This window comes from Doryrhamphus excisus, linkage group LG1 (assembly GCF_037039965.1).
Source record: "Doryrhamphus excisus strain RoL-2023G ecotype Guam linkage group LG1, RoL_Dexc_Guam_v1.1, whole genome shotgun sequence".
Lineage (NCBI taxonomy): Eukaryota > Metazoa > Chordata > Actinopteri > Syngnathiformes > Syngnathidae > Doryrhamphus > Doryrhamphus excisus.
The window spans coordinates 23213544-23238634 of record NC_136357.1 but is presented as its reverse complement, the minus strand read 5'-3'; the positions used below and the strand labels follow the sequence as shown (position 1 = coordinate 23238634).

The 25091-nt window shown below is 43.7% G+C and overlaps 1 protein-coding gene across 2 annotated transcripts in view; it reads left to right on the top strand.

Annotated features, from left to right (window-relative positions):
• The window catches only part of LOC131132694 (roundabout homolog 1-like), an 81226-nt gene that overhangs the window by 46988 nt on the left and 9147 nt on the right, over positions 1–25091 (top strand). Inside the window, exons 1-16 of one of the 2 annotated variants that reach the window (XM_078792219.1) lie at positions 4916–5067; positions 5209–5366; positions 11274–11394; positions 12640–12778; positions 12854–12981; positions 14569–14693; positions 14769–14934; positions 18092–18297; positions 18378–18459; positions 19434–19602; positions 19681–19847; positions 20762–20883; positions 21831–22065; positions 22868–22989; positions 23124–23295; positions 24869–25066. In XM_078792219.1, the coding sequence (XP_078648345.1) occupies positions 5247–5366; positions 11274–11394; positions 12640–12778; positions 12854–12981; positions 14569–14693; positions 14769–14934; positions 18092–18297; positions 18378–18459; positions 19434–19602; positions 19681–19847; positions 20762–20883; positions 21831–22065; positions 22868–22989; positions 23124–23295; positions 24869–25066 (2272 nt within the window). In that variant the 5' untranslated portion in view covers positions 4916–5067; positions 5209–5246. Of the gene's footprint in view, positions 1–4915; positions 5068–5208; positions 5367–11273; positions 11395–12639; positions 12779–12853; positions 12982–14568; positions 14694–14768; positions 14935–18091; positions 18298–18377; positions 18460–19433; positions 19603–19680; positions 19848–20761; positions 20884–21830; positions 22066–22867; positions 22990–23123; positions 23296–24868; positions 25067–25091 lie in introns of those variants that run through there. The other variant, XM_078792216.1, reaches the window with a different exon arrangement.

The window sequence follows — 25091 nt, the reverse complement described above, 5'->3', positions numbered from 1 at the left end:
CGCTTGCAAAACAGCTACACCTCCCATCGGGCCGCCTGTGTTAGTATGCCGGGATGCGTGTGGGAGTGTGTGCGTGTGCGGATGCACGTGTGTGTGCGTGTCTCCCCTCAGCCTGCCTGACCACCTACGATATTCATGGCCTGCACATATTGGATTGTTTGTGTAGCAGCTGTTTCTCCTGCAGCTTCCCGTCCCTTCAGACGGCGTTGCCGGAGGAGGGGTTGGCTGGGCGAAGGTGGGGGGGATAAATTGTGGGAACATGTTCAAGGATTTCATATCTGCTGGAATTGGCTGATGGCTGGGAGTTAAAGTTAGCTTCCATTATTGCTTCTCTTATTTATTAGTTTTAGCTTCATATTAGAGCCAAAAAAAGCTGCAATCACCAACCTCCACCTCCAGAGGAGGTTTTCTTTCAATCTCGTATTTCTGCTCAGTCTCAGGCCACAAAACAGGACATTTCTTCCATGATCTGACATTTCCCAATTAAAAATATTATGAGTTATAAGACGAGCTTTCCGACTGGGGGTGCATGATCATTATCAGGCCAATGTGAGGGAATTATGACATTCATTCGCTTTTCCTCACGAGGGTCGCAGGAGGTGCTGGAGCCTATCTCAGCTGTCTTCGGGAGAGAGGCGGGGTACACCCTGGACTGGTGGCCAGCCAATCACAGGGCACATATAGACAAACAACCATTCACACTCACATTCATACCTATGGACAATTTGGAGTCGCCAATTAACCTAGCATGTTTTTGGAATGTGGGAGGAAACCGGAGTACCCGGAGAAAACCCACGCATGCCCGAGGAGAACATGCAAACTCCACACAGAGATGGCCAAGGGTGGAATTGAACCCTGTTCTCCTAGCTGTGAGGTCTGCGCACTAACCACTCTGGTAGGAGGCCTTAGGGAAGACCCACGCCATGCTGGTGAGACGATGTCCCTCACCTGGCCTGGGAAGACCTCGGGATCCTCAGGGAGGAGCTGCACGAAGCACTGGGGAGAGGGAGGTCTGACACATACCCTCCTGGATCAGGCCACAGGGATTATTTTTAAATGTCCAATGTTCTATTCTTCTTCATGGGATGTCCCACACTGGGGACTTTCTTGACAGGCAGTAAGACGGAAAAGAATCCAAGTTAAAAACCATGGCGTGACATTTATGGTACGTTTATGCTAGTCGTAAAGACAGAGCCAAAGAACAGCCAGGTTGACGTGTTTCCGACCACAGTCACCATCAATTGACCATCATCAGTTAGCAGAGTAGCTGTGTGGACGGGGACAGAAGCCCCCTGTGACCACAACAAGCAGCGATGGCGGGTGATAACGTGTCCATCTGGGAGGTTGGGTTTCTGTCTCTTTGGTCCAATCAGGCTTCGCTTTGCCAAGAGGATTATTGGATCTCTCCTGCAGTAGGCTCAGCCTCAAGAGGACTAACAAGTCAGGCGGATCCAGGGGAGCGAGGCCAAGGGCTATTGCTTTGAAGTGGGCGCTGAGATTCTCATCTGGTGGGGGGTCGGATGCACGGAGTGAGGAGCAAAGCTGCAACCAAACTGGCAAGCTGGGTTGGTTTAGGAGGAGGAGCAACAACGACTTCACAGAAGGGAAAAGTGACGGGATATAAATCTTCACTGGGACATGGAAGATGAATAATTCTGCAATCACAGCATGTTGACGGGTTTTACAGCTGGGGATTTTATTAGCTCTGTTTATAATTCTACTTTAAGTGGAACACAGCATGGCGCAACGCTCTCATGTTATCCAACAGGCACAACAAGAGAAATGCTTTGTCTGCAAAAGGATAGACGGCAAATGAACGTATTCTACTCATCTAACCGACAAATCACTCAACTTGATGCGTCTAGCCCGCCTACGTGCTTATCCCATGGACAAATTCTACTTCAAATCAGCAAGGATGTGGAAATGATGTCACATCTTCTAAAATATCAGATGGCTCTGATGTCATCCTTACATGTGCACTGGATCTGGGCCTCGCTCCTACGGTGTCGGTGATAGAAGCTGGAACTGATGGAGCTAAGCATTGCTAAGCTTTCAGGCTATGACGGTATGACCGACTGAAGGCTTCAGGAATGACCAAGCGCTGTAGGTCGTATTCCTGGATGCTTGCATCATCATGTGTACATATTCCTGGCTTCCTACATTACTTCACACTAGCAGAAACAAATGGAACCAGCCAAGGCTGCAGAGACCAAAAGACGATGAAAAGAGTGAAAACAGATGTGTAACCTGATTCGGAGAAGACAATATCACCCAATCAATCAGCAGGAACAGACAGACAGACAGATAGACGCACATTGTACATCCCAGTACTGCGATCGTCTCACTTCCTTCCTGTCTGGAGTAACCTCCACCACGTTTTTGTGTCCCACTAGGAATTCCTTTTATCATGTGACATGGTGCTGTTGGCGGGGATGGGACGGGGGCTGTTCAGGCAGCTGGTTCCCATCAGCACTCAGTCAACTGTGCTAGTCAGCCTGCCCCAAGCCGCTCAGAGGATCCGAGCAGCAGAACGTAGCGCTCAAATAGATGTCGGGGTCAGAATAGTTTCAATTCAGAGGTTGTGCCAATTTGTTCCTCCATATTGACAGCGCTTCGTCAGACATCTCGAGCCTGCTTGTCCAGCGTCACGTTCAAATGTCCACACGGGGATGAATGGGGTGGCCGCCATCTGGGAGTGATTATGCCTTTTCCTCGCTGTTTCCTGTGTCCTCGCCCTCACACAGCACTGGTGATCTGCCGTCTCTACGTTGGCCGAGGTCCCTTAGCCCCCACCCCCATGTAACCTAAGACCGGGACAGCTTTAGAGCCGTCACTCAAGCCCAGGCGCCTGCATTGAAGCCTCGGTCACAGCCGATTTTCTATGGCTGGTTTGCCTGCAAAAAGCGATTTTTCAGCCGCAAAGGTTCTTGGTCACGTCAAAGAAAATGATGCACGTGTTGCGTCTTTGTGGGTCCTTCACAGGCCTGGGACGGGACAATATTATTATTATCAGACAATAAATGAGAATGTGCTGCCTGTGTCTGTTTTCCTGGTTTGGAGGCGGGAGAGAGGGTTCAGCACCCTGGTCCATAGAACAACGGCATGAACGGAGCACAGTCATACAGGGTGGGGCCGTGAGTGTAATGTAGTGGAATTTCAATTTAATGTCATCGAGTTTTCATATTTTTTCACTCTACCTTTTTGAAAGTCATTTTAAAATCTCGTCTCGGCTCGTTCTCGTAGACCCAATCTCGTTTGTCCTCTCGTCTGGGGTGAGGGTTTTGTGGCAGCCATAGTAATTAGTGCGGCCAACACATGTTTGGTTATTTCTTATGTGCTCCAAGTGGTTGGTGGTTGGTGTTTTGCGGGACGGTGAGAGTGCATCAATTGCATGAAATCGGGTATAGAAAGCTGCTTGGGTGCCTACAGCTTTGTTTGATATGTTGTTTATCCAACTGTATTTGTATTTGTCAATGTATATGTGCCTATGCCTCCTCTGTTTGCTATGCCTCTATGTGTGTACATATATACTCATGTTTGATTCCTGTTGCAATGCTTACTGTTCTTTACGTCAGCGTATGTGACGCACACGTAAGGGACACAAACACATAATAAAAATAACATTAATAATAATAATAATAAATTTAATTTATAACGCACTTTACATCAAATGAATGATCTCAAAGTGCACTAATAGCAGATTGCATGACACTTTTACTTGTAAAAATGGGCTGTTTTGACGTGTAAAATACTATAGATTATCACATACTAAAGTATTAATTGGCCCTGTACCCTAGAAACCATGAATGATACGGGAAAAGGCCGAAATGATACTGTGTCAAAGCCCAGGGCAGTGATACTGATAAAATATAGAGTTCAACCATGTCCAGTATCAGCCCCCGTAGCTGTCCACTCAGAGCGCGCTGCTCTGGTATCGTGCCTGTGAAACAACCAATCAGAGAACAGCACACGAGTGCTTAGTGCCTAGTGCTTCTCCAGTCACCAAAAAACCCAAACTTGATTAATGGAACATTAATTGTCAGACATTGATAAGATAAGACTGTTGATAAAATATTATTGTTGAAATATTTTTGCAATTGTTGTGTTTACACTGTTTAGATATAATACATGTAATAAACTGAACATTTTCTGGAAACAAAATGGTCTTTTGATGAAATAGTACGTGATAATAAGCTCATGATTAAATAGTATGTGATAATAAGAAGCCCCCCCTGTCAATTTTGTTAAATCAGTGCGGCCCGCGAGTCAAAAAGTTTGCCCACCCCTGCACTAGACACTAGACACTGGACACTAGACACTAGACACTAGGCACTAGACACTAGACACTAGACACTAGACACTGGACACTGGACACTGGACACTGGACACTGGACACTGGACACTGGACACTGGACACTGGACACTGGACACTGGACACTGGACACTAGACACTAGACACTAGACACTAGACACTAGACACTAGACACCTAGACACTAGACACTAGACACAAACACTAGACAGTAGACACCTAGACACTAGACACCTAGACCCCTAGACACCTAGACACCTAGACACCTAGACCCTAGACCCTAGACCCCTAGACACCTAGAAACCTAGACACCTAGACATCTAGACACCTAGACACCTAGACCCTAGACCCTAGACCCTAGACCCTAGACCCTAGACCCTAGACCCTAGACCCTAGACCCTAGACCCTAGACCCCTAGACACTAGAACCTAGACACCTAGTGTGTCCAGCCTTTTGCATTGTGATGGTTTTGTATTAGAGTCGGCCCGGCTGGTCTGAAATCAGCAGTTCTGCTTTTTTTTTTTTAGCTGTCTTTTGGTTTGGCAAATCACAATCATGGTTGGACGTTTTTGAAGCAACACAAGTTTTCTTTGTCTCCAGTTAAGATTTTGACGACAAGCAGATTTCCTTCTTTGCAGTAGAAAGGTGCTAATTTTAGCTTGCCACCGCTAGCAATTGGAACGCTCTCAAGCTGAGCATTTGGATCTGCCACGTGGTCGGCCTCCATGGAGCCTCCAGCCTGTTTGTCAATGGAGAGGTCAGGATTGCAGTCTCTGTAGACTGTAGACTTTAGTACATTATAGTGGATTGTCTTCATCATCGTTGTGGCCCTCGGGTACGTTCCACCACCAGGGCTACCGCTTATGGATTCAAATGGTCTGTTTTTGTTTTCCCACAGTTTTACGTGACGACTTCAGACAAAACCCAGTCGACGTCATGGTTGCCGTGGGCGAGCCTGCAGTGCTGGAGTGCCAGCCCCCCCGTGGTCATCCTGAGCCCACCATCTCCTGGAGGAAAAACGGTTTGACCATAAATGACCGAGAGGAACGCATCACAGTAAGATACTTTGACCTCAGATTCCTTTTCTTCTTCTTCTTCTCACGTTTATGTCAGACTAAACGCTGATTAGCGTGTGTACGTCAACATGATAACTAATAAACTAATAAATGAACGAATACTACTAATGCTACGCTACTTGGAGTTGAAGCAACTATTCTAACATCAGCTGGTGAGCTCCAGGACGCCTGTGATAGCATCACCATCATAATGTTCATGAAACAGGACAAATATCACATTAGTATTAGTGTCACAGCACCCCATGGGTGTGATAGCTTCTTCGCCGTGGGACAAAATCCAGCTCCCAACTAACCACATTGCTTGTTTGTTCAAAAATATATATATATATTGTCACTGTGCTAAAAATTCACATTTGGAGTCCGGAAAGACGGATAATTTGGTGACAGCTGGCAGTCGTGTGTAATCAGAGATGCGGGAAAAGTGGAAGAGCGGTAGGTTTGATAAGCGAGTCAAAAACGCTGGCATGGATTGGTGTGCTCGGTGTCAAGATGTCAAACTGAGGCCACTGAGGTTTTACAGACTCCTTAGTGACACGGTGCGCATCGATTAATCATTAACGGCGGCGAATGGCGTATTTTGGAAACACATAGCGAGCAGGCATAACATAAAAATAAAACAATATAGAACCAAAGTGTTTCATGTGTGGTCCATCCATGGTGTGGTGTGGAAGTGACATCACTTCCTCCGACTGGGTTAGTTTTCCATAGTTTTCCATTGGTTCACACGGGGAAAATGCATTTCAATGTAATCCTTAGCACTCAGCGCCAAGTAGGACCCAGCGCTGTCATGTGGACGTGATGTTCCAGCAGCGACGCTATGATTGCAGACTACGGTTCGTCCAGCGTCTGATGCCTTCCAGGATGGAACCATCATGGTTGTACTAGTCTTGGCAAGGACACATGTAGTACACTGAATGTGTACACGGGCTGATGTCTTCCATCTTTCAAACTCATGCTGGTGGGCAGTGACAGGTAGAGTCCCTCTGGGGGGGTTATGATGGACAGAGCAGCTAGCTGTGATTTAAGAAGAGGCCCGGATCAGAACCAAGCAGAGGCTCCTCTGAGGCAAATACAAAGGCTGCTGTTTCCTTTGTAGTCTGTGCACACCCTCCTTTGTCCTCCCGAATCATCTTCTCTGTATGGAAATATGACTTTGCCGTGTGAGTTCACCTAAAAGACATCGTTGACTTTACAATGAAAATAGGAGTCCATCAAAAGTCATTCATGCCTCCCCGTGTGCATGAGAAAAGGTAAAGCCAATGTTTGTTCTTTCCAACATTTCACTGGCTTATCATGAACAGAAGTGTGATTTAGGGTTTTTAATTGTAACCCCCCCTCCCTGTAGTCCCACACTTTGTTGTTTCTGCGCGTGTGCTGTTAGGATGTCAAAGGCTGAGTAGTTATTCCTGCTGAGTAGTTTTACATGGAAGCTCAACAAACCACATTTCTTGCCACTCAAATTGCAGCTAAAAATGCAAGAATTAAAAAAACACGGACTCTTTAGTCAGCTGCTGAAATGTAGCGCAGCATCAAGCCGCAGGCGTTGTTGGCCAGAGACGGGCAGTTGATGGATGTCATGGCAGCTCATTTGAAACCGTCTGAACATGGTCAGCAGTCTTAGTTCCCACAAAAATAGGCCTAATCTTTTTATCCAATCTTTTTATCTTATTCCAATAGGGCATGGAGTGCATTCTCAGCTAATTAAGGGAATATTTACAGCAAAGGCTGAATCCCAGACACCAGGGCCGTACCTTATCGCTAACTGTATCTAAGTGACGTGCGGTCAGCCCACACAGGGGCCCAGAATAACAGACAACTAATAATGGTAACATCAAGGAGGCCACACAGTCAGGAGAGGGGAAGACCTGGGTTGGATTCTCCGCTTAGGCATCTCTGTGTGGAGTTTGCATGTTCTCCCTGTGCATGCGGGGCTTTTCTCCGGGGACTCCGGATTCCTCCCTCGTTCCAAAACCATGTTAGCTTCATTGGCCACCCCAAATTGTACATAGGTATGAATGTGGGAAGTGAAGGTATTTGCTCAACTTTGCTAGCTTAAGATAAATGCGAACACATAGACTCAGAAATACAGGCAAAAGATACTTATACATGCACCCACACAAAAAAAGGACTAACGTGACAACTGACAGTTAAGGTGGAAACATCGGGTACGCATATGACAGCTTGCTTTGCAACAAAGGAAAAGCAGAATGTTCCAGACACCTTGATGCCAATGCAAAGGAAAGATGCCTTGATGTCCCTGCGAACAAACAAAAGCAGAAACACCATGAAAAGAAGCGGTTCAAGCAAGGGCAGTAACGAAAGCTGATTGGTCCAGGACTCCAGCCTCTTACACAATCTTGAGTGTATAAAAGGCCGGGCAGGGAAAGGAAGGGTGCTTTTTTGCAGCTGCGCTCTAATAAGACCTGCTTACTGGTAGGCATACAAGGACTGCAGATTAGCCCAGGTATTGTTGTCAGGAATAAATAATCTGGTTCTCATTCTATGATTTGGTTCTTTAAGATTCCCTTATCCTCTAATCGGAACACACTTAAGAGTCCTCAGGGGAAGGATTTCTACAGAAGTCAGCTGGGATAGGCTCCAGCATCCCCCCACCTTAGTGAGGATAAGCGTCATAGAAAATGGATGGGTGGATGGATGTGGCCGATGTTGCAGAAACATTTATCACACAGCTTGAGTTTCTATCATTATCCTTGCTAATCAGACAATATCATACACAGAAATGCCATCCAAAGAGACACTATGGATGGTGCTTGTCACTGCCGTTCTTCCATAGAGAGGAAAAGCCAGCACGTCAAATGCAGCTGGCCCTTTTTATTATTGTTCCTGTGCTATGGCATGCTTTTTAGACATGAATGGATAAATAAATGACGGCTGACTGCGGTCTATTAGTGCAAACAGATTAAAATGCAACAGATATGCAACAGATATGCCAGCCATGGATGCTGAGTGAAAAAAGGTCCTTCTCACAGTCTGTGTGGAAGTGGTAAACTTGTGGCTTCTTATTTATCCTTCTTTTACACTCTGTTTGAAACCCTTCTTTAAATTTTGAAGAAATACATTTGAAGCTAACTGGTTAGCACGACAGCTTGTTAGCCTGCTAGCTAGCGGCCAGCATAATAGTTGTGAAATCTGGTGTAAACAATGAATAACAGGAGTGTTATTTTATGTCTTCTGGCATCTAATCATGTTGAAAACTATATTTAGAAAGTCATAAACAGGTTTTGTATGCTCTAAAAATATTCCATTTGTTAGCATTGACATAAATTGAATGGGCCGGTTATGGAATCAGTGATCTGTGATAAACAAGGACGACTCCACATGAAACATATTTTTCTGCTTTGCTGAAGAATTAATGAACTTGACTATACCATCAAAGTATTAGAACTTTTCCTGGAGAAGGAGGGTGCGTGTACTCCATGTACTTCATGTAGAAATAAAAGGTAACACCACAAAGTATTTTTTTTTACAACAGTGAATTACTCTCCTGTTTTCGTGCTCTCCTCTTCATAGCATTAAAAAACCTGCAAAGGAGTCAGATCCTCACCAGCCAGCAGAGACAATGCCTTCCTTTTCTGGTGGGTGTGTAGGGTACCGTGGGTGGGGTGGGGCGAAGGGGGGGGGGGCTGAGAAGGACTGCTGCTGTATGTGGTGGATCCATCCCTGCAGCATCACCTTAATGATGGAGCCGATACGCTGCCGAGTGGCCAGGTGCTGTTCGGCATGACACTTAACCTCTAACCTCTGACCTCTGGGTGAGAATTAGCAGAAGCTAAGGGGGCGGACTTGAATAATCGAACCCCGACAATGAAAAGCGAAAAGCTGATTTCTCGGTGAAGGTCGTCGATGGAAATGGCCTTGTGGTGTTAGTTGATGTATTATTGGAATATATCATTCATATGATAAAGACAGCTACTATGCCCTGGGGGGGCATAGGGCTGGGGGGGTGGGGTAGCACCGCACGGCATGTTGATATGAGTACTGTGTAGTAAAGTTTCAAAGTTTGTTAAAGGCAAAGTGACTGACACAACATCAGAGGCGGATCTCTACAAAGAGGCAGAGAATCTTTGTTCTCAGTCATGAATTATGTAATTAGAGAAGTGCTGACCTTTAGTAGAGAGAGACTGGAGGCAGTGCTCATTCCTGTGGTGCATACAGATGCACACAGGTACACCCATCACATGGGACACCGTCAAGTCAATCAATCTTTAAATGATGACACTAAGGTGTCATGAAGTGGTTCAAATTGCAATGAAATACATAAATGTGCTACTAAACATGTCATTACTTCAATAAAATTGCAATGAAACACACAAATGTGTTCCTAAATGTATGATTACTTCAATAAAATTGCAATGAAATACACAAATATTTTCCTAAATGTATCATTACTTCAATAAAATTGCAATGAAACACACAAATGTGTTCCTAAATGTATGATTACTTCAATAAAATTGCAATGAAATACACAAATATTTTCCTAAATGTATCATTACTTAAAAAAAATTGCAATGAAACACACAAATATTTTCCTAAATGTATCATTACTTCAATAAAATTGCAATGAAATACACAAATATTTTCCTAAATGTATCATTACTTCAAAAAAATTGCATTGAAATACGCAAATATTTTCCTAAATGTATCATTACTTCAATTAAAATTGCATTGAAATACGCAAATATTTTCCTAAATGTATCATTACTTAAAAAAAATTGCAATGAAACACACAAATATTTTCCTAAATGTATCATTACTTCAATAAAGTTGCATTGAAATATGCAAATATTTTCCCAAATGTATCATTACTTAAAAAAAAATTGCAATGAAACACACAAATATTTTCCTAAATGTATGATTACTTCAATAAAATTGCATTGAAATATGCAAATATTTTCCCAAATGTATCATTACTTCAAAAGAATTGCATTGAAATACGCAAATATTTTCCTAAATGTATCATTACTTCAAAAGAATTGCATTGAAATATGCAAATATTTTCCTAAATGTATCATTACTTCAAAAGAATTGCATTGAAATACGCAAATATTTTCCTAAATGTATCATTACTTCAATTAAAATTGCATTGAAATACGCAAATATTTTCCTAAATGTATCATTACTTCAATAAAATTGCAATGCAACACGCAAATATTTTCCTTAATGTATCATTACTTCAATAAAATTGCAATGCAACACGCAAATATTTTCCTAAACGTACCATTACTTCAATAAAATTGCAATGAAACACAGAAATATTTTCCTAAATGTATCATTACTTCAATAAAATTGCAATGAAACACGGAAATATTTACCTAAATGTATCATTACTTCAATAAAATTGCATTGAAATACGCAAATATTTTCCTAAATGTATCATTACTTCAATTAAAATTGCATTGAAATACGCAAATATTTTCCTAAATGTATCATTACTTCAAAAAAATTGCAATGAAACACGCAAATATTTTCCTAAATGTATCATTACTTCAAAAAAATTGCAATGAAACACGGAAATATTTACCTAAATGTATCATTACTTCAATAAAATTGCATTGAAATACGCAAATATTTTCCTAAATGTATCATTACTTCTAAAAACATTGCAATGAAACACAAATATTTTCCTAAATGTATCACTACTTCAATAAAATTGCAATACAATATTGAGAGTGTATTAATTCCAAGAACAAATGGCATATTTACTATGGAATTCATTCATTGTATTGAGATTAAGTCATTCCTTATGGAGTGTATGTATCCGTTCTCCCATGAAAATGTTCCTTGGCATGTCGGGGGTACAAAGTCGTGGCGTAGTGACACATATGCAAATACATCGATATCAAATATCCGCTGTGTTTTTATTTAGATCCGCAGCGGCAAGCTGATGATCACCAACACCAGGAAGAGCGACGCCGGGAAGTACATCTGTGTCGGAACCAACATGGTGGGGGAGAGAGAGAGTGAAATCGCCGAGCTCACCGTGCTAGGTAAAATCAGCCGCTACTGTTCATTTGCACAATCATTTACAATCCACCGCTCCCCGTCGCTAGCGCCACACCCTGATAACAAAACACGAACCCCACCGAAAACCACCTTAGCATCACAACTGCCCACTCTTCACAGCCAAGAGCCAGCTTCCACCCCCACAGCATTCCCTATCGGAGCTGAGCTCTTATCGGCATGGCAATGAGGTGACCTTGGTCAGCGTGCGGAGCCTCCATGCCGTCTGGTGCTCCATGAAGCTATTCGAGGCCGTGAGAATAATCCTGCTGAACGCACATGAAGGTCAACACGCTCCTGAATGCTATGCACCCTCACGACCTTGGAGATAGATGGATCATAATTGCCAGACTCCTTCAAAGATAGAAATGACGATTGGGCGTTTTGGGAGTCAAGAAGCTATTTCTTGCAAAGAAGCATTCGAAATCCTAAGCAGAGCCTCCAAAAGACGGAATCTGAATGGATTGAATGGGATTTGGCGTCAGGTATTCACTGTCGTCATCTTGTGATGGCAGAAGCAGAAAAGTGTTCAGACTTCTGAATAACTTCCTGAGGCTCATGGACCAAAAAAAGGATACGTCAAGAGACGGGAGCATCCTGGGGCCAAATGGGGGTCGAAAAGTTCCCAAATGGGGGAAGAAAATGTTATCAAAGTCCTTGTCTCCTCAAAATCAAAATTGGGAATTTGGAATTAGCATCAAACATGGGACATTGAAAGGTGGAAGAAAGTTTTCTTCTCCCTTGACGGTCCTGATGGCTTCCAACGTTACAAGGATATCCCACCTGAGATGTTCTCCACCATCATCATCCTTCAATGGAGCTTCACGTTGCGCAGGGGCGTCAAACGGTGAAGCATGCAGGTGGCATCCCCTGTGACTGAAGGCCCCGGTCTTTGTGGTAAGGGACCATCCTGCGTCTTCCCATCATCTAATCCCGATGGAGAAGATTTGGATTGGATTTACAAAAATGGACATGAGTTCCAGGCAATGAAGCCATCTTCAGCAGCCGGAGCAACATTCCCACTAGCGTCCTGGAAGCAAAAACTGCTGGGATGAGTTTTATGTGGAAGAATTGAGCCCAACGCACCCAGGGCGGGGGCCCAACAAGAACAAACATTGTGGGTGTGGCCTTTTGTCGATGTGTCCATGCTGTCGGTGGAAAAACGGGCGTGCCACTACTTTCAGGGTTCCGTGGATGCCTGGGGTTGAATTACTTTGCTTGATGCCCACCAGAGCGCCCGACCTTCCTAAAGCGGCCCAGCAGTGCTGTGGTGTTGGCGGACGGGCGTGTGGAGTTCCACTGCGCGGTTCAAGGAGATCCTGTTCCTACCGTCCGCTGGAGGAAAGAGGATTCTGACCTGCCAAAGGGAAGGTAATATTCATAGACCAAAGAAACACGGCAACTTCACCTTTTCATCACATGGTGCTTTTCTTCCCTCCTTTTTAGGTCGGAAATCCTGGAGGACCACACCTTGATTGTTCGCCAGGTGACCTCCTCAGATGAGGGTTCCTACACCTGCGTGGTGGAGAACATGGTTGGGAAGTCGGAAGCATCTGCAACTCTCACTGTTCATGGTCAGTACGTCCTTTCCTTGCTGCCGCGTGTTTTGGTGTTCTTGCAGCAGCTCATCCTGTCTTGGGAGCCCCCCCTCTGAGTGCTACTCGTGGAGCCTGTCCTCATGAGGATTTAACAAAACCTTTGTCTTCATTACAGATGCACGAAATCGTCTTCAAGCTGATGCCGATAACGTTCAGCTTTTCAAGACAGATATCATATGGATAACCAATAACTTTTTATTTCTACTTGTACGCCTCGTGAGACGCGTGTGATGTGGGCAACTCATGCGCCGCGTGCGACGCGTGTGATGTGGGCAACTCGTACGACTTGTGCAACGTGTGTGACACGTGCGACGTGGGTAACTCGTACGACGCGTGCGACGCGTGTGATGTGAGCAACTCGTATGACTCTTGCAACGTGTGTGACGTGGGTAACTCGTACGATGTGTGCGACGCGTGCGACGCGTGTGATGTGGGCAACTCGTACGACTTGTGCAACGTGTGTGACACGTGCGACGTGGGTAACTCGTACGACGCGTGCGACGCGTGTGATGTGGGCAACTCGTATGACTTGTGCGACGCTTGTGATGTGAGCAACTCATACGACTCGTGCAACGTGTGTGATGCGTACGACTCGTGCAACGTGTGTGACACGTGCGACGTGGGTAACTCGTACGATGCGTGCGACGCGTGTGATGTGGGCAACTCGTGCGCCGCGTGCAATGCGTGTGATGTGGGCAACTCGTACGACTCGTGCAATGTGCGACATGGGTAACTCGTATGACTTGTGCGACGTGTGTGATGTGAGTGACTCTTACGACTTGTGTAACGCGTGTGAGGCGTGTGACGCGTGTGACGCGTGTGATGTGGGCAACTCATGCGTGCGATGCGTGCGATGCGTGCGATGCGTGCGATGCGTGCGATGCGTGCGATGCGTGCGATGCGTGCGATGCGTGCGATGCGTGCGATGCGTGCGATGCGTGCGATGCGTGCGATGCGTGCGATGCGTGCGATGCGTGCGATGCGTGCGATGCGTGCGATGCGTGCGATGCGTGCGATGCGTGCGATGTGGGCAACTCATACGACTTGTACGACTCATGCGATGCGTGTGATGTGGGCAACTTGTACAATTCGTACTGACGTGTGCGTGTTAGGTGCGCTTCATGTAAGGCTGTGGTACGATTCACTCACCGGGGACGTACCTGTGTGGGGACTGTATGAGGCCCACTCATTTGACAACGTACACAAAATGCCAGTAGTCAGTGGGGAACGAACCTAGCTAACGCTAACCAAGCACCCCAACCTCAGTAACTACTGGACTTCATTTGAGATGCTGTAAGTGTGCCATATGAAGGGAAAACAAGTGAAATACTTCTATACTATATACTATACAATATACGTCTATAATGTTTTGTACAATCTCAGAGAACTAATTGAAGTACATGGCAGCACATTTTAATTCCATATGACCTCACATGCCCGTATCAGTCATCACAACAGCTTTTCCTTATGGTCCTTGCTTTAGCTCTGTTTGGAAAAAGGTAAATAATGTTCACCTTGTTCGCTGAAGATCAGGCTTCATACTTCTGACCCCCCCTCCTGCAGTGCCACCAGCGTTTGCCTTGCGCCCCAAGAACCAGGTGGCAGCAGTAGGCAGGACGGTCACCTTCCAGTGTGAAGCCAGCGGGAACCCGCAACCTGCTATCTTCTGGCAGAGGGAGGGCAGCGAGGTGAGACTCACCTTCAACCTCCCGCTAGTCCGAGAGTCAATAAAGCAAACGTGTTTACTTCAACTGTCTCCACAGAGTCTGTTGTTCTCGGCGCCGCAGCCCTTCAGCCGGGTGTCCGTCTCCCAGACGGGCAGTCTGACCATCACCGATGTTCAGCATTCTGACGGCGGGCTCTACAGCTGCCAGGCTCTCAACATCGCCGGCAGCGTTATTACCAAAGCACTGCTGGAGGTTATGGACCGTACGTACCCCCCCTCCTTGCTTCGTCCACCAACCACATGCGTATTTGCTGCAGGGTCAGTGAGGGACGCTCTTCTTGTTGAAGATGTTTGTTCTAGGAGATATTTGAGGAGACGGTTATATGCAGGGGTCTTTAACCCATCACCATATTTTGTGGCCCCCTACTTGACGTCAAGGTTTAGCACATTTAGCACATTTCTCAACATTTATCATATCATTTTACTAACAGACACCAAAAAGCATCCGGTGTCTTCCTTATTGTTACATTTGTGTTCCTAACTGCGTCACAAGCTCACCTTCATAAATTATTGCCACCCCACTAGGTGTCGCCACCCCCATCTTTAACTTAATAACTTAACTTAACTTAATAACTTAATAAAATGTAATTAAAAAAACATCAAAAATGAAAAACTTATCAGTAATTGGTCATTTTGTGAGAATAAATCATGAGTTGAAATAACAAAATAAAAGACATTATTTTGAAAAGGAGGGCTGCACAGTGTAGAAGTGGTTAGCACGCAGGCCTCACAGCTAGGAGATCAGGGTTCAATTCCACCCTCAGGCCTCACCCCGTGCATGCGTGGCTTTTCTCCGGGTAGTCCGGTTTCCTCCCCCATTCCAAAAACATTCATTCAGCTTCATTGGCCACTCCAAATTTTCCATAGGTATGAATGTGAGTGTGCATGGTTGTTTGTCTATATGTGCCCTGTGATTGGCTGGCCACCAGTCCAGGGTGGACCCCGTCTCTCGCCCCAAGACAGCTGGGATAGGCTCAACCACCCCCTGCCACCCTCGTGAGGATAAGCGGTAGAAAAAAAATGAATTAATATTTTGAAGAGTCCCTACGTTATGGGAAATTAGGTTGCAGAAAAAGCTAAAATATAATGAGAATAAAGTTCAAATATTATGGGAAGAAAATCATAACTACCAGAAGAACATTTGCAAGAAGAAAGTCAAATAATAAATAATAATAAATCAACCATAAAGTCAGAAAATGAAGAGAAAAAGGTTGTCATCTCATGAGAGAAAAGGCTGGAATATTACAAGAGTAACCTTATAGTGTTATGCGGACGTATTGCATCATTTTACTAGCATAGAGTTGACATATTGAAGAAAAAATTCCTTATAATTTATGCAAGCAAAGTCGCAATAGTATGGGGCCAAAATCATAATATTCTGAAAATAAAATGTATTACTATTATTTAAGAAGAAAGCTGACATTTCTGGAAAATAGTAAAGTTTACTAATCGTTTTTTCACTTCCACCATATCATAAAGCAGAAATGCTGTTTTTTGTCGGAATACGGAACACGTTTGGACGTCGCAAAAGCCAAATATAGTAAATTTGCACCCGACACTGAAGTCTGAGGAGCAGCCCGACTATGAATACAGGAAGGGCGGTAAAACAGCAGCTGCACACAAAGATACGAGAAACAACGAGAAATAAAAAGCCAAAAGCGAAGGTAAATCAAGCCATGGAAATGTGCCTCTACCAGTGGTGACACCGCAGCAACATCTACAAGCGTTCGATGCCATGACCTGCGTGTTCACGTTTGCAGGTCGGTCTGCGTTTGTTCAAATTCGAGATGAATACCAAAAATGGCTTGCGGCCGTGTAGCAGATATTCCAAGGCTCCTCCTCTTCATCCGTAGTATTCATGCAGTACCTTTAAAAGGAGAATAGCTGGCATCTGCTCTATGAAATCTGGCAAAGGTAATAGGAATAAAAAAATGGGGTGGGTGTTTTCATTTGGCTGTGATCTATTAGCACTCTACTCTCCCTCCATCCCACCACATCACTTTCATCCCCATTTTCAGGGTTGCATTTGTATGGAAATAACCAGGCGCTATTACCGCTGGTGCTTTTCAGGCCGCGTTTCCATCAACTTTTTTGGCTAGTCTATTTATTTAGAGCCCATGTCCCATTTCAGCGGGCTTTCACATGCGAGCTGGAGAGTGGAGAGGGTCCTGTTATCTTAGTAAGCTGCCTCCATCGGTACCTACTGTCCAATGAATGATTAGTTGCTCTGCTGGAGGGGATAAGTTGATTTCTTATTCCTTGACTGGCTGCACAGCCGCCCATTGTTGTCTTGCTTTGGAAACTTTGCTCTCCATATCTTTCACATCTTCACATCTGTTTTTCATTTGGTGGCAGCATTTCATTACGATGACCTTTTTGCCTCTCCGAATAATTCACCTGGCCATCATGTCAGAGTTTTCAAATGTATAGCATGCTCAGACCATATTAAACACCGTACAGTTTTTGATGTTCATTCTTTCCAAAAGGTTCCGAAACCGAAGCAATTATAGAATAATATCGATCCAAGTAAGGGATTCCTGACAAATATGAACATGAAATAAGAATATGATACAAACCAGTGCAGAATAGAGTGGAGCCCTGGTCAGCCACATCAGTCGGATCCAGAAGGTCCGACTTGAGCAGAAACGTACTCTAAGTCAATCCCGTTTCCCAGAAGAAATCATGGAAATGCACTTAATTTGTTCCAGGAGGCCAGAAATGTTAACTTTGTGTTAACAAAGAGAGACGAGATGACAGTACTTTTAAGAGTACAGTAAAAAAAAAATCAATCTACTAAGTTCATTTCTACTACATAACACTTGTCCGGACTCTGTGTGTATGATAACGGCACTGCCTCCCCCCACTGAGGTCATATAAAACTGTCCCAGGCCGACAAGAACTTTTTTAACAAATGAAAAAAATACACATCTATGTAAATTTATATCTTTCAACGTAACAAAAAAGATAACTTGCCAATGTTAGCAATGCTATCATGCTAGCTGTTAGCATGCAAACAGCTAATGTGATTTCCTATGAAAATGGCTTAAATGTGAAAATGCTAACATTGGCATAAAAACAATGTAAACTGTTAGCATGTTACCACCTGACATCAAAACACTGTCAATGTAAGTTTATAAATAATCAAATATCTAACATGCTAACGGCTAACATGACAACACTGTCCAATTTGAAGAGTAAAACATCTACCATGCTAAGGTGTAACATTCAGAAATGCTGAACACGCTAATGCATTTTTACCACGACTTCTGTAGAAAACTTGAAGCTTAATATAAAATATATCAAAAGCTGACTGTCCAAAAGCTGACATAAACGAGGCCTCCTTGCTTTTGTTTCTTTCAGCGGGCTCGGAGCAGCTTCCCCCTGTAATTAGACAGGGCCCTGTCAATCAGACGGTTCCTGTGGACAGCACCGTGGCGTTGAGTTGCCAAGCGTCCGGCACGCCTCCTCCTACGGTCCACTGGAAGAAGGACGGTGCAGTGCTGTCACCGACAGACTCTCGTTTGTCCATAACAGAAACCGGCTCGTTGGAGATTCGCTACGCAAAGGTAGGAAGCCAAGTGATGTATTCATAACATTGCTAATGGTGGGCTAGCTAATATCGGATATTTCCTGTGGGTCCCCTCAGCTCGGAGATACCGGCTTCTACACTTGTGTTGCTTCCAGTCCCAATGGAGAGGCATCCTGGACAGCATACTTACAAGTGGAGGGTAAGCTGGCTGAAAGGGACTGTAACAAAATACAGTGCATCTGGAAAGTATTCACAGCGCTTCACTTTTTATACATTTTGTCATGTTACAGCCTCATTCCAAACTGAATTAAATTAATCTCTTACCTCAAAATTCTACACAAAATACTCCATTATGACAGTGTGAAAAAAGTTTTTTTTGACATGTTTTGAATTTATTAAAAATAGAAAACAAAAAAATCACATTTACATAAGTATTCACAGCCTTTGCTTAATACTTTGTTGATCCACCTATGGCAGCAATTACAGCCTTATTTATAAAGAGATTATTTTTGTAGTGAACTTCTTTGTACTAAACTTTTCTAGTAACCTTTTGTAGTAACCTTGTATATATTTTTTTACATTACTTGAACCCTCTAAATGTGAATGATATCTTATACGAAGTGTCTGCAGTGATGCGGACTGTGTTCCTACCCTCACCTATGGTCATGGGCATTGGGTAGTGCCCCAAAGCACAAACCGGCAAGGACAGGTGGACCAAATGAGTACCCATTATGTCTTTGTATGGTCATATCACCTCATACTTCAGTACGTGACAAAAATTAAAATTAAAATTAAAATTAAAATTAAAATTAAAATTAAAATTAAAATTAAAATTAAAATTAAAATTAAAATTAAAATTAAAATTAAAATTAAAATTAAAATTAAAATTAAAATTAAAAGTAAAATTAAAATTAAAATTAAAATTAAAATTAAAATTAAAATTAAAAAAACTTAAATTATATTAGGAAAGCAAGAAGTGAACAAATGTAACAGTTACTGATTGTAAAAGTACCAGATGGATAGGCAGGATTTAATAAACTTTGCTTCTTCCTACTCCATGTGGAACTGTGAACTGATTATGGGATTCATTCAATTGTAATCTAATGCATGTTCAAATGAAATAAAACCATTACCATTACCATTAATGCATTTATTTGCATTTGTGTGTCCCAGAGTTTGGGGTCATTGTCCAGACTAGTGTACCTTCAGGCCCCAACATGATTCCTGGTGCCCCGACCAAACCAGACGTTACTGACATCAGCCCCAATTCTGTCACTCTGTCATGGAAACCCAGCCCCAATGGAGGTGCCCCGCCCACGTCATACCTCATTGAGGCATTCAGGTGAGATGGAACGTTCTCAGGAGGTTTTTGTCACCGCTTTCATGCCTGCTGAGATGAAGCCTATCGTTTCTCCTACAGTCATACGTTAGGAAGCAGATGGGTGACGCTAGCTGACCACGTGAAGATGCAGACCTTTGTCCTGAACAACTTGAAGGCTGGAACTGTCTACCTGTTTATGGTCAGGGCGGTCAGTGAATATGGCCTCAGTGACCCCAGCACCATCTCCGACTCAGTCCGAACACTCGGTCAGTGGAAACTCTGGATGTCACTGGTTGGCCGCATTTTGACTTAACTGGTTTCCACAGCCGTGGCGGAGGTCTGACTTCCAGTTTAGTCAATTTTATCTACAGTTTTAGATACAGTTTTTAGAACATAAACATAGTCAAGTTACGGTTAGATATGCGGCTGCACGGCGACCGAGTGGTTAGCACGCTGGCCACACAGCTAGGAGACCGGTGTTCAATTCCACCCTCGGCCATCTGTGTGGAGTTTGCATGTTCTCCCCGTGCATGCGTGGGTTTTCTCCGGGTACTCCGGTTTCCTCCCACATTCCAAAAACATGTTAGCTTCATTGGCCACTCCAAATTGTCCATAGGTATGAATGTGAGTGTGAATGGTTGTTTGTCTATATGTGCCCTGTGATTGGCTGGCCACCAGTCCAGGGTGTACCCCGCCTCTCGCCCGAAGACAGCTGGGATAGGCTCCAGCACGCCCGCGACCCTTCTGAGGATAAGCGGTAGAAAATGAATGAATGAATGAATGAATGAGTTAGAGATGCAGGATATCTTTTTTATTCCAAAGCGATGACATTCTGCTTCTCAAGTCTGTGAAATGCTTCTGATAACCAACTTATTCATATCTTTTTGACTTCGGCTCAACCGTTGTTATGAAATTTTTTATGATAACAAATTTAGTGTTATGACATCATAATTCCCTCATATCGACCCAACAGCTATCTTGCACCCCTAGTTAAAATATTTTTAAAAAATCACAATATAAATCATAGTAAATTAATACATTTTGACAAATGTGTTTTTATCGCTTTAAATGTAAAAATCTATTGTGTTTTTAATAATGAAAAACAAACAAAATATATGTTCATAAATATATGAAACAAAAATAATATATATGTATTTCTTTGCATCTTTTGTACCACCAGACAGCACCTCCACTGTGCAGGGAACGGATCCTCGTCACATCCAGAGGGAGCTGTGGGATGTAGTGATCCATCTAAACACGCCCATTGTCCTGTCCTCCTCTGCAGTGCGGGTGCACTGGTTGGTGAGTGAACTTTACTGGTTGGTGAGTGAACTTTACTGGTTGGTGAGTGAACTTTACTGGTTGGTGAGTGAGCTCTACTGGTTGGTGAGTGAGCTTTACTGATTGGTGAGTGCGCTTTACTGGTTGGTGAGTGCGTTTTTCTCGTTGGTTAGTGAGCTTTACTGGTTGCTGAGTGAGCTTTACTGTTTGGTAAGTGAACTTTACTGGTTGGTGAGGGAGCTTTACTGGTTGGTGAGGGAGCTTTACTGGTTGGTGAGGGAGTATTACTTGTTGGTGAGTGAACTTTACTGGTTGGTGAGTGAGCTTTACTGGTTGGTGAGTGAGCTTTATGGACATTTGGACAAATCTTCAGACAATTTGTGCTTGGTTAGAGGACTCGGATGTGAAGAACAGCGGGAAAGAGTTTTTTGGTTTTTGAAGAGACTTTGTATGTGGCCTCTTCAGTTACCATGGTTACGCTTTTGTCATCAGTGGGCATCAGTCAGCATGAAAAAATCACCAGCAATGAACCTCAGCTCGTGACTGCGTGGTCAATTTCTATCATCATAATTTGTTATTGTATGACGTTTACTATATTTCAAGTAAAGGTACAGGCTTGTGCAGCCATGCAGGAATCGTACTGTAACTGGATTCTTACGTTAAGTAAATTGCATGCTATTTTCTATTGTATCAAGAAATCAGTATGGTCGCTCCAGGTCTTCATAGGCTACTCTAAAACAAATAATGTCAGCCTTCCGTGTTTGTAGTCACGTAGCAGACTATTTTATTTGTTTCCCATACCCTCTCAGCAAAATGCCAAGAAATGAGTTCAGCATCCAAACATGCAAAGCTGTAAGGACAGCCAGGAGAGTGAAATCAGGAGATCCATTCCATAAAGATCTACTGTATCTGTACATTGATGTTCTTTCTGCTTGCGGTGGGACTGATGTGTGCTTTCTTCGCACCAGGTGGAGCATCAGTCGCCGTACATCCAAGGCTACAAGCTGCTGTACCGGCCCTCGGCTGAACACGGCCAGCCCGAGGGGCAGTGGAGTGTCCTGGAGGTCCGTGCCCTGCAGAAGGAAGGCGTGGTGGTCGGTCAGCTCAAGAGGGGCGCCATCTATGAGTTCAAAGTGCGTCCCTTTTTTGACGAGTTCCAGGGAGCCGACAGCGAGGTCAAGGTGATCAGAACGCTGGAAGAAGGTGAATTTCTAACCTGTACTTTGCTAAGGTAGTCTGGAACACCTGTGCCTACGGATGAGAAGGTTCCAAGAGCCTCCTGCAAACTGATTTTCGTAGGATTCGGTTTTGGATGAAAATGATTGCCAGAAATATGTCAGGGTTATTGTTTGGCCAAACGGTTGCACCTCACACTAACTGATTCAGTCTCTGTGAAGGATGGATAATGCTTCATTTTACAGTTGGGACACTATAGACAGATTCCAACCACCAACCACCATTGAACACCTGTTTGTGATTTCTAAAAATGCTTTTTGACATTATTAGAGCCCTCTCGGCATGGAATAACACCCCTACAGGCCCATTAGCCAATATAGCTGACATGAGAAAAGAGAAAACAATACAAATCAAACATAATGTACTCTGACACAGGTTAGCATCCTTGTTCTTCTTGTTTTACTTTCTGTTCTCTACAGGCTTCACTGTACATCCTGAAGTGTCATCAATGTAACATTATTGCCACCTAGTGACCAGTGTGTAATACTACATATCATCGCAACGTCTTTGAATGTGTCTTCTGAATGTCTACTATCAGTATTTTACTTCTTTTAGCTGTTTGTGCTTCAAATGCTTCATTTAGGCCGCCAGAAACACATCACGTAGGTGTGTTTCATTAGATGCATTCCTAGCTGCCTCTTTTCACCTCTTTTTATGTCTTGAATTGGCACAGGAAAGAGAAAGACACGCGTTCAAGTCTCACATAAAGGCTTGTGGATGATGGGTAGAACTTTGCCTTGAAATGTCCATGTGTGCCCCTGGATTGCAGCCCCCAGAGGAGCACCCCAGGGTGTGGCAGTAACAAAGAGGGATGCCAATGGCACTGAGGTCCTCATATCGTGGAAAGCACCGCCCATCCCAGATGAGGTCGGGGTCATCCAGGAGTACAAGGTGGGAAAAGCAGCCTATCGCACCCCCCCGGCCCTCAGCATTCCATTCCAAGTCTAACGTGTCGCTTTAGACGCCACTTTGGCTGTGGGATTCGTCCCCTAGGTAACCGCTGTCATCTCCTCTCTTCCTGGCAGATCTGGTGCCTGGGTAATGAGACTCGCTATCACGTCAACCAGTCAGTCGACGCCTCCACCTTCTCTTTGCTCATTCCCGGTCTGGCACCGGGGATTCGCTACGGAGTGGAGGTCGCCGCTAGCAACGGTGGCGGCCCTGGGGTCAAGAGTGAGGTCGTGTTCTTCCAGTTAGGTGAGAGTATGCAATGAGAAAGTGGGACTGTATTCTACCTTAGCACAGGAAAATGTTAGGACAATCAACGTCACGGCTGCAAGAAGTGTGAGGTGGGGGTCCCCTGGGGGTCACCAGAAGACGTCAGCTGGTGCAGCAGCTTAAGAAAAATAAAGACAAGTGCATTTTACAAAGCTAACCTAACTAACATACATTACACATCTGAAAATACAGTGTCACAGTTTATTAGATATATTTTCCATACCAAAATGATATGTTCGTGCCTTTTTAACCTTGTATTTTATTGAAATGACCAACATTTATTCCCGCTCATTAAACATATATGGTGCAGCTACACCTGCCTCTTTTTCTGCTGTACACCCTTGGAAGCGTATCAAGCAAAAACAGCACCAACAATAAATCATTCAGCTCAACACGGCCATAAGGGTAATTACACAGAAGTCATCAATAGCTGTCATTGATTCAATCGTATTGCTATCAAAATAGGTAGCGTTCCACATCCAGTTGGCTATTCAACATTACAAAGAGAATATAAACCAACGATAATACAGCCGAAGTTAAGCCAACACATGAAGACTAAATTCATCCTAAAACAATAACAGTGAGAAGTGTAGAAATACACATTTCCCTAATGTAGTTCATGGCGACACCGCCAAAAAATGCAATGACTTTTAGTGTATGCATATGCTTCTTATTACGCTTACTTACAGTATTTGCTTCTTATTGCGCTGACTTACTTAATTGGATCAGGAATTTGAATCATGAGGAAGAAGAATGGAGTTCCATGGAAGCCATGATGCTGACTGCTTCCGGATTTCATCAAGAGGGTCAGCTGACTGATGTCATGTGACATTTGTAACTGGGGTGTCCAAAGCGGGGCCTGGGGGCCCTTAGGGGCATCATTGTAGTAGCAAGAAGTTGGAATATTGAGAAAAACTACTTTTGTAGGTCGTAATGTTATTAAAAGCAAACAGAATAAATAAAGTTGTAATTTTTGGAAAATTAGGTTGCGGAAAATAATAAAAACATAAAAATAATAATCATGAAGTCAAAATATTATGGGATACAAAAAGAAAATTGATGAGAAGGAAGCAGAAAATAAATAAAATCAACAGTAGAAACATATGTGTTTAAAAACAAGTGTAATTTTATGAGAATAAAGCCTAAATATTCAGACACAATTTGCATTCTAATAAGAGAAATGTGAAAATTGTACGTATGTGGAAATATAATGCAATTTTAGTAGCATAAAGTGGAAATATTGTAACATTAAGTTAGGTTGGGTGAAAAAGTCAAAATAATCTGTGAATAAAGTCATAATTACCAGAAGAAAATTTTGAAGAAAAAAATTTGGAAAATGCAACAAAAAACCCCAAATAAATAAAACAGTGTGTGGCCCTGGCTGGACAAAGGTAGGACACCCCCGGCTTACAGTACGGGGAATTGAGCCAAATGTCATGGACAGCCATGACACAAGGGGATGAGGCGTCAAAGGAGCCATGCTCATATTTCTCATATTTGTCATATTTAGCATATCTTCCATTCATATTGGAATCTATATTTTGCCTCCCAGACTCTGCCGGCCACATGATGGATCTGAGTGGAGAAAAGGACGCATTGTCACACATTTCTGACGTGGTCAAGCAACCGGCGTTTATTGCGGGCATTGGCGCCACCTGCTGGATGGTTCTCATGATTTTCAGCGTGTGGCTGTACCGACACCGGAAGAAGAGAAGCGGCCTCAGCAGCACCTACACCGGCATCCGGAAAGGTATTATGCACATCAATGTCTTTCC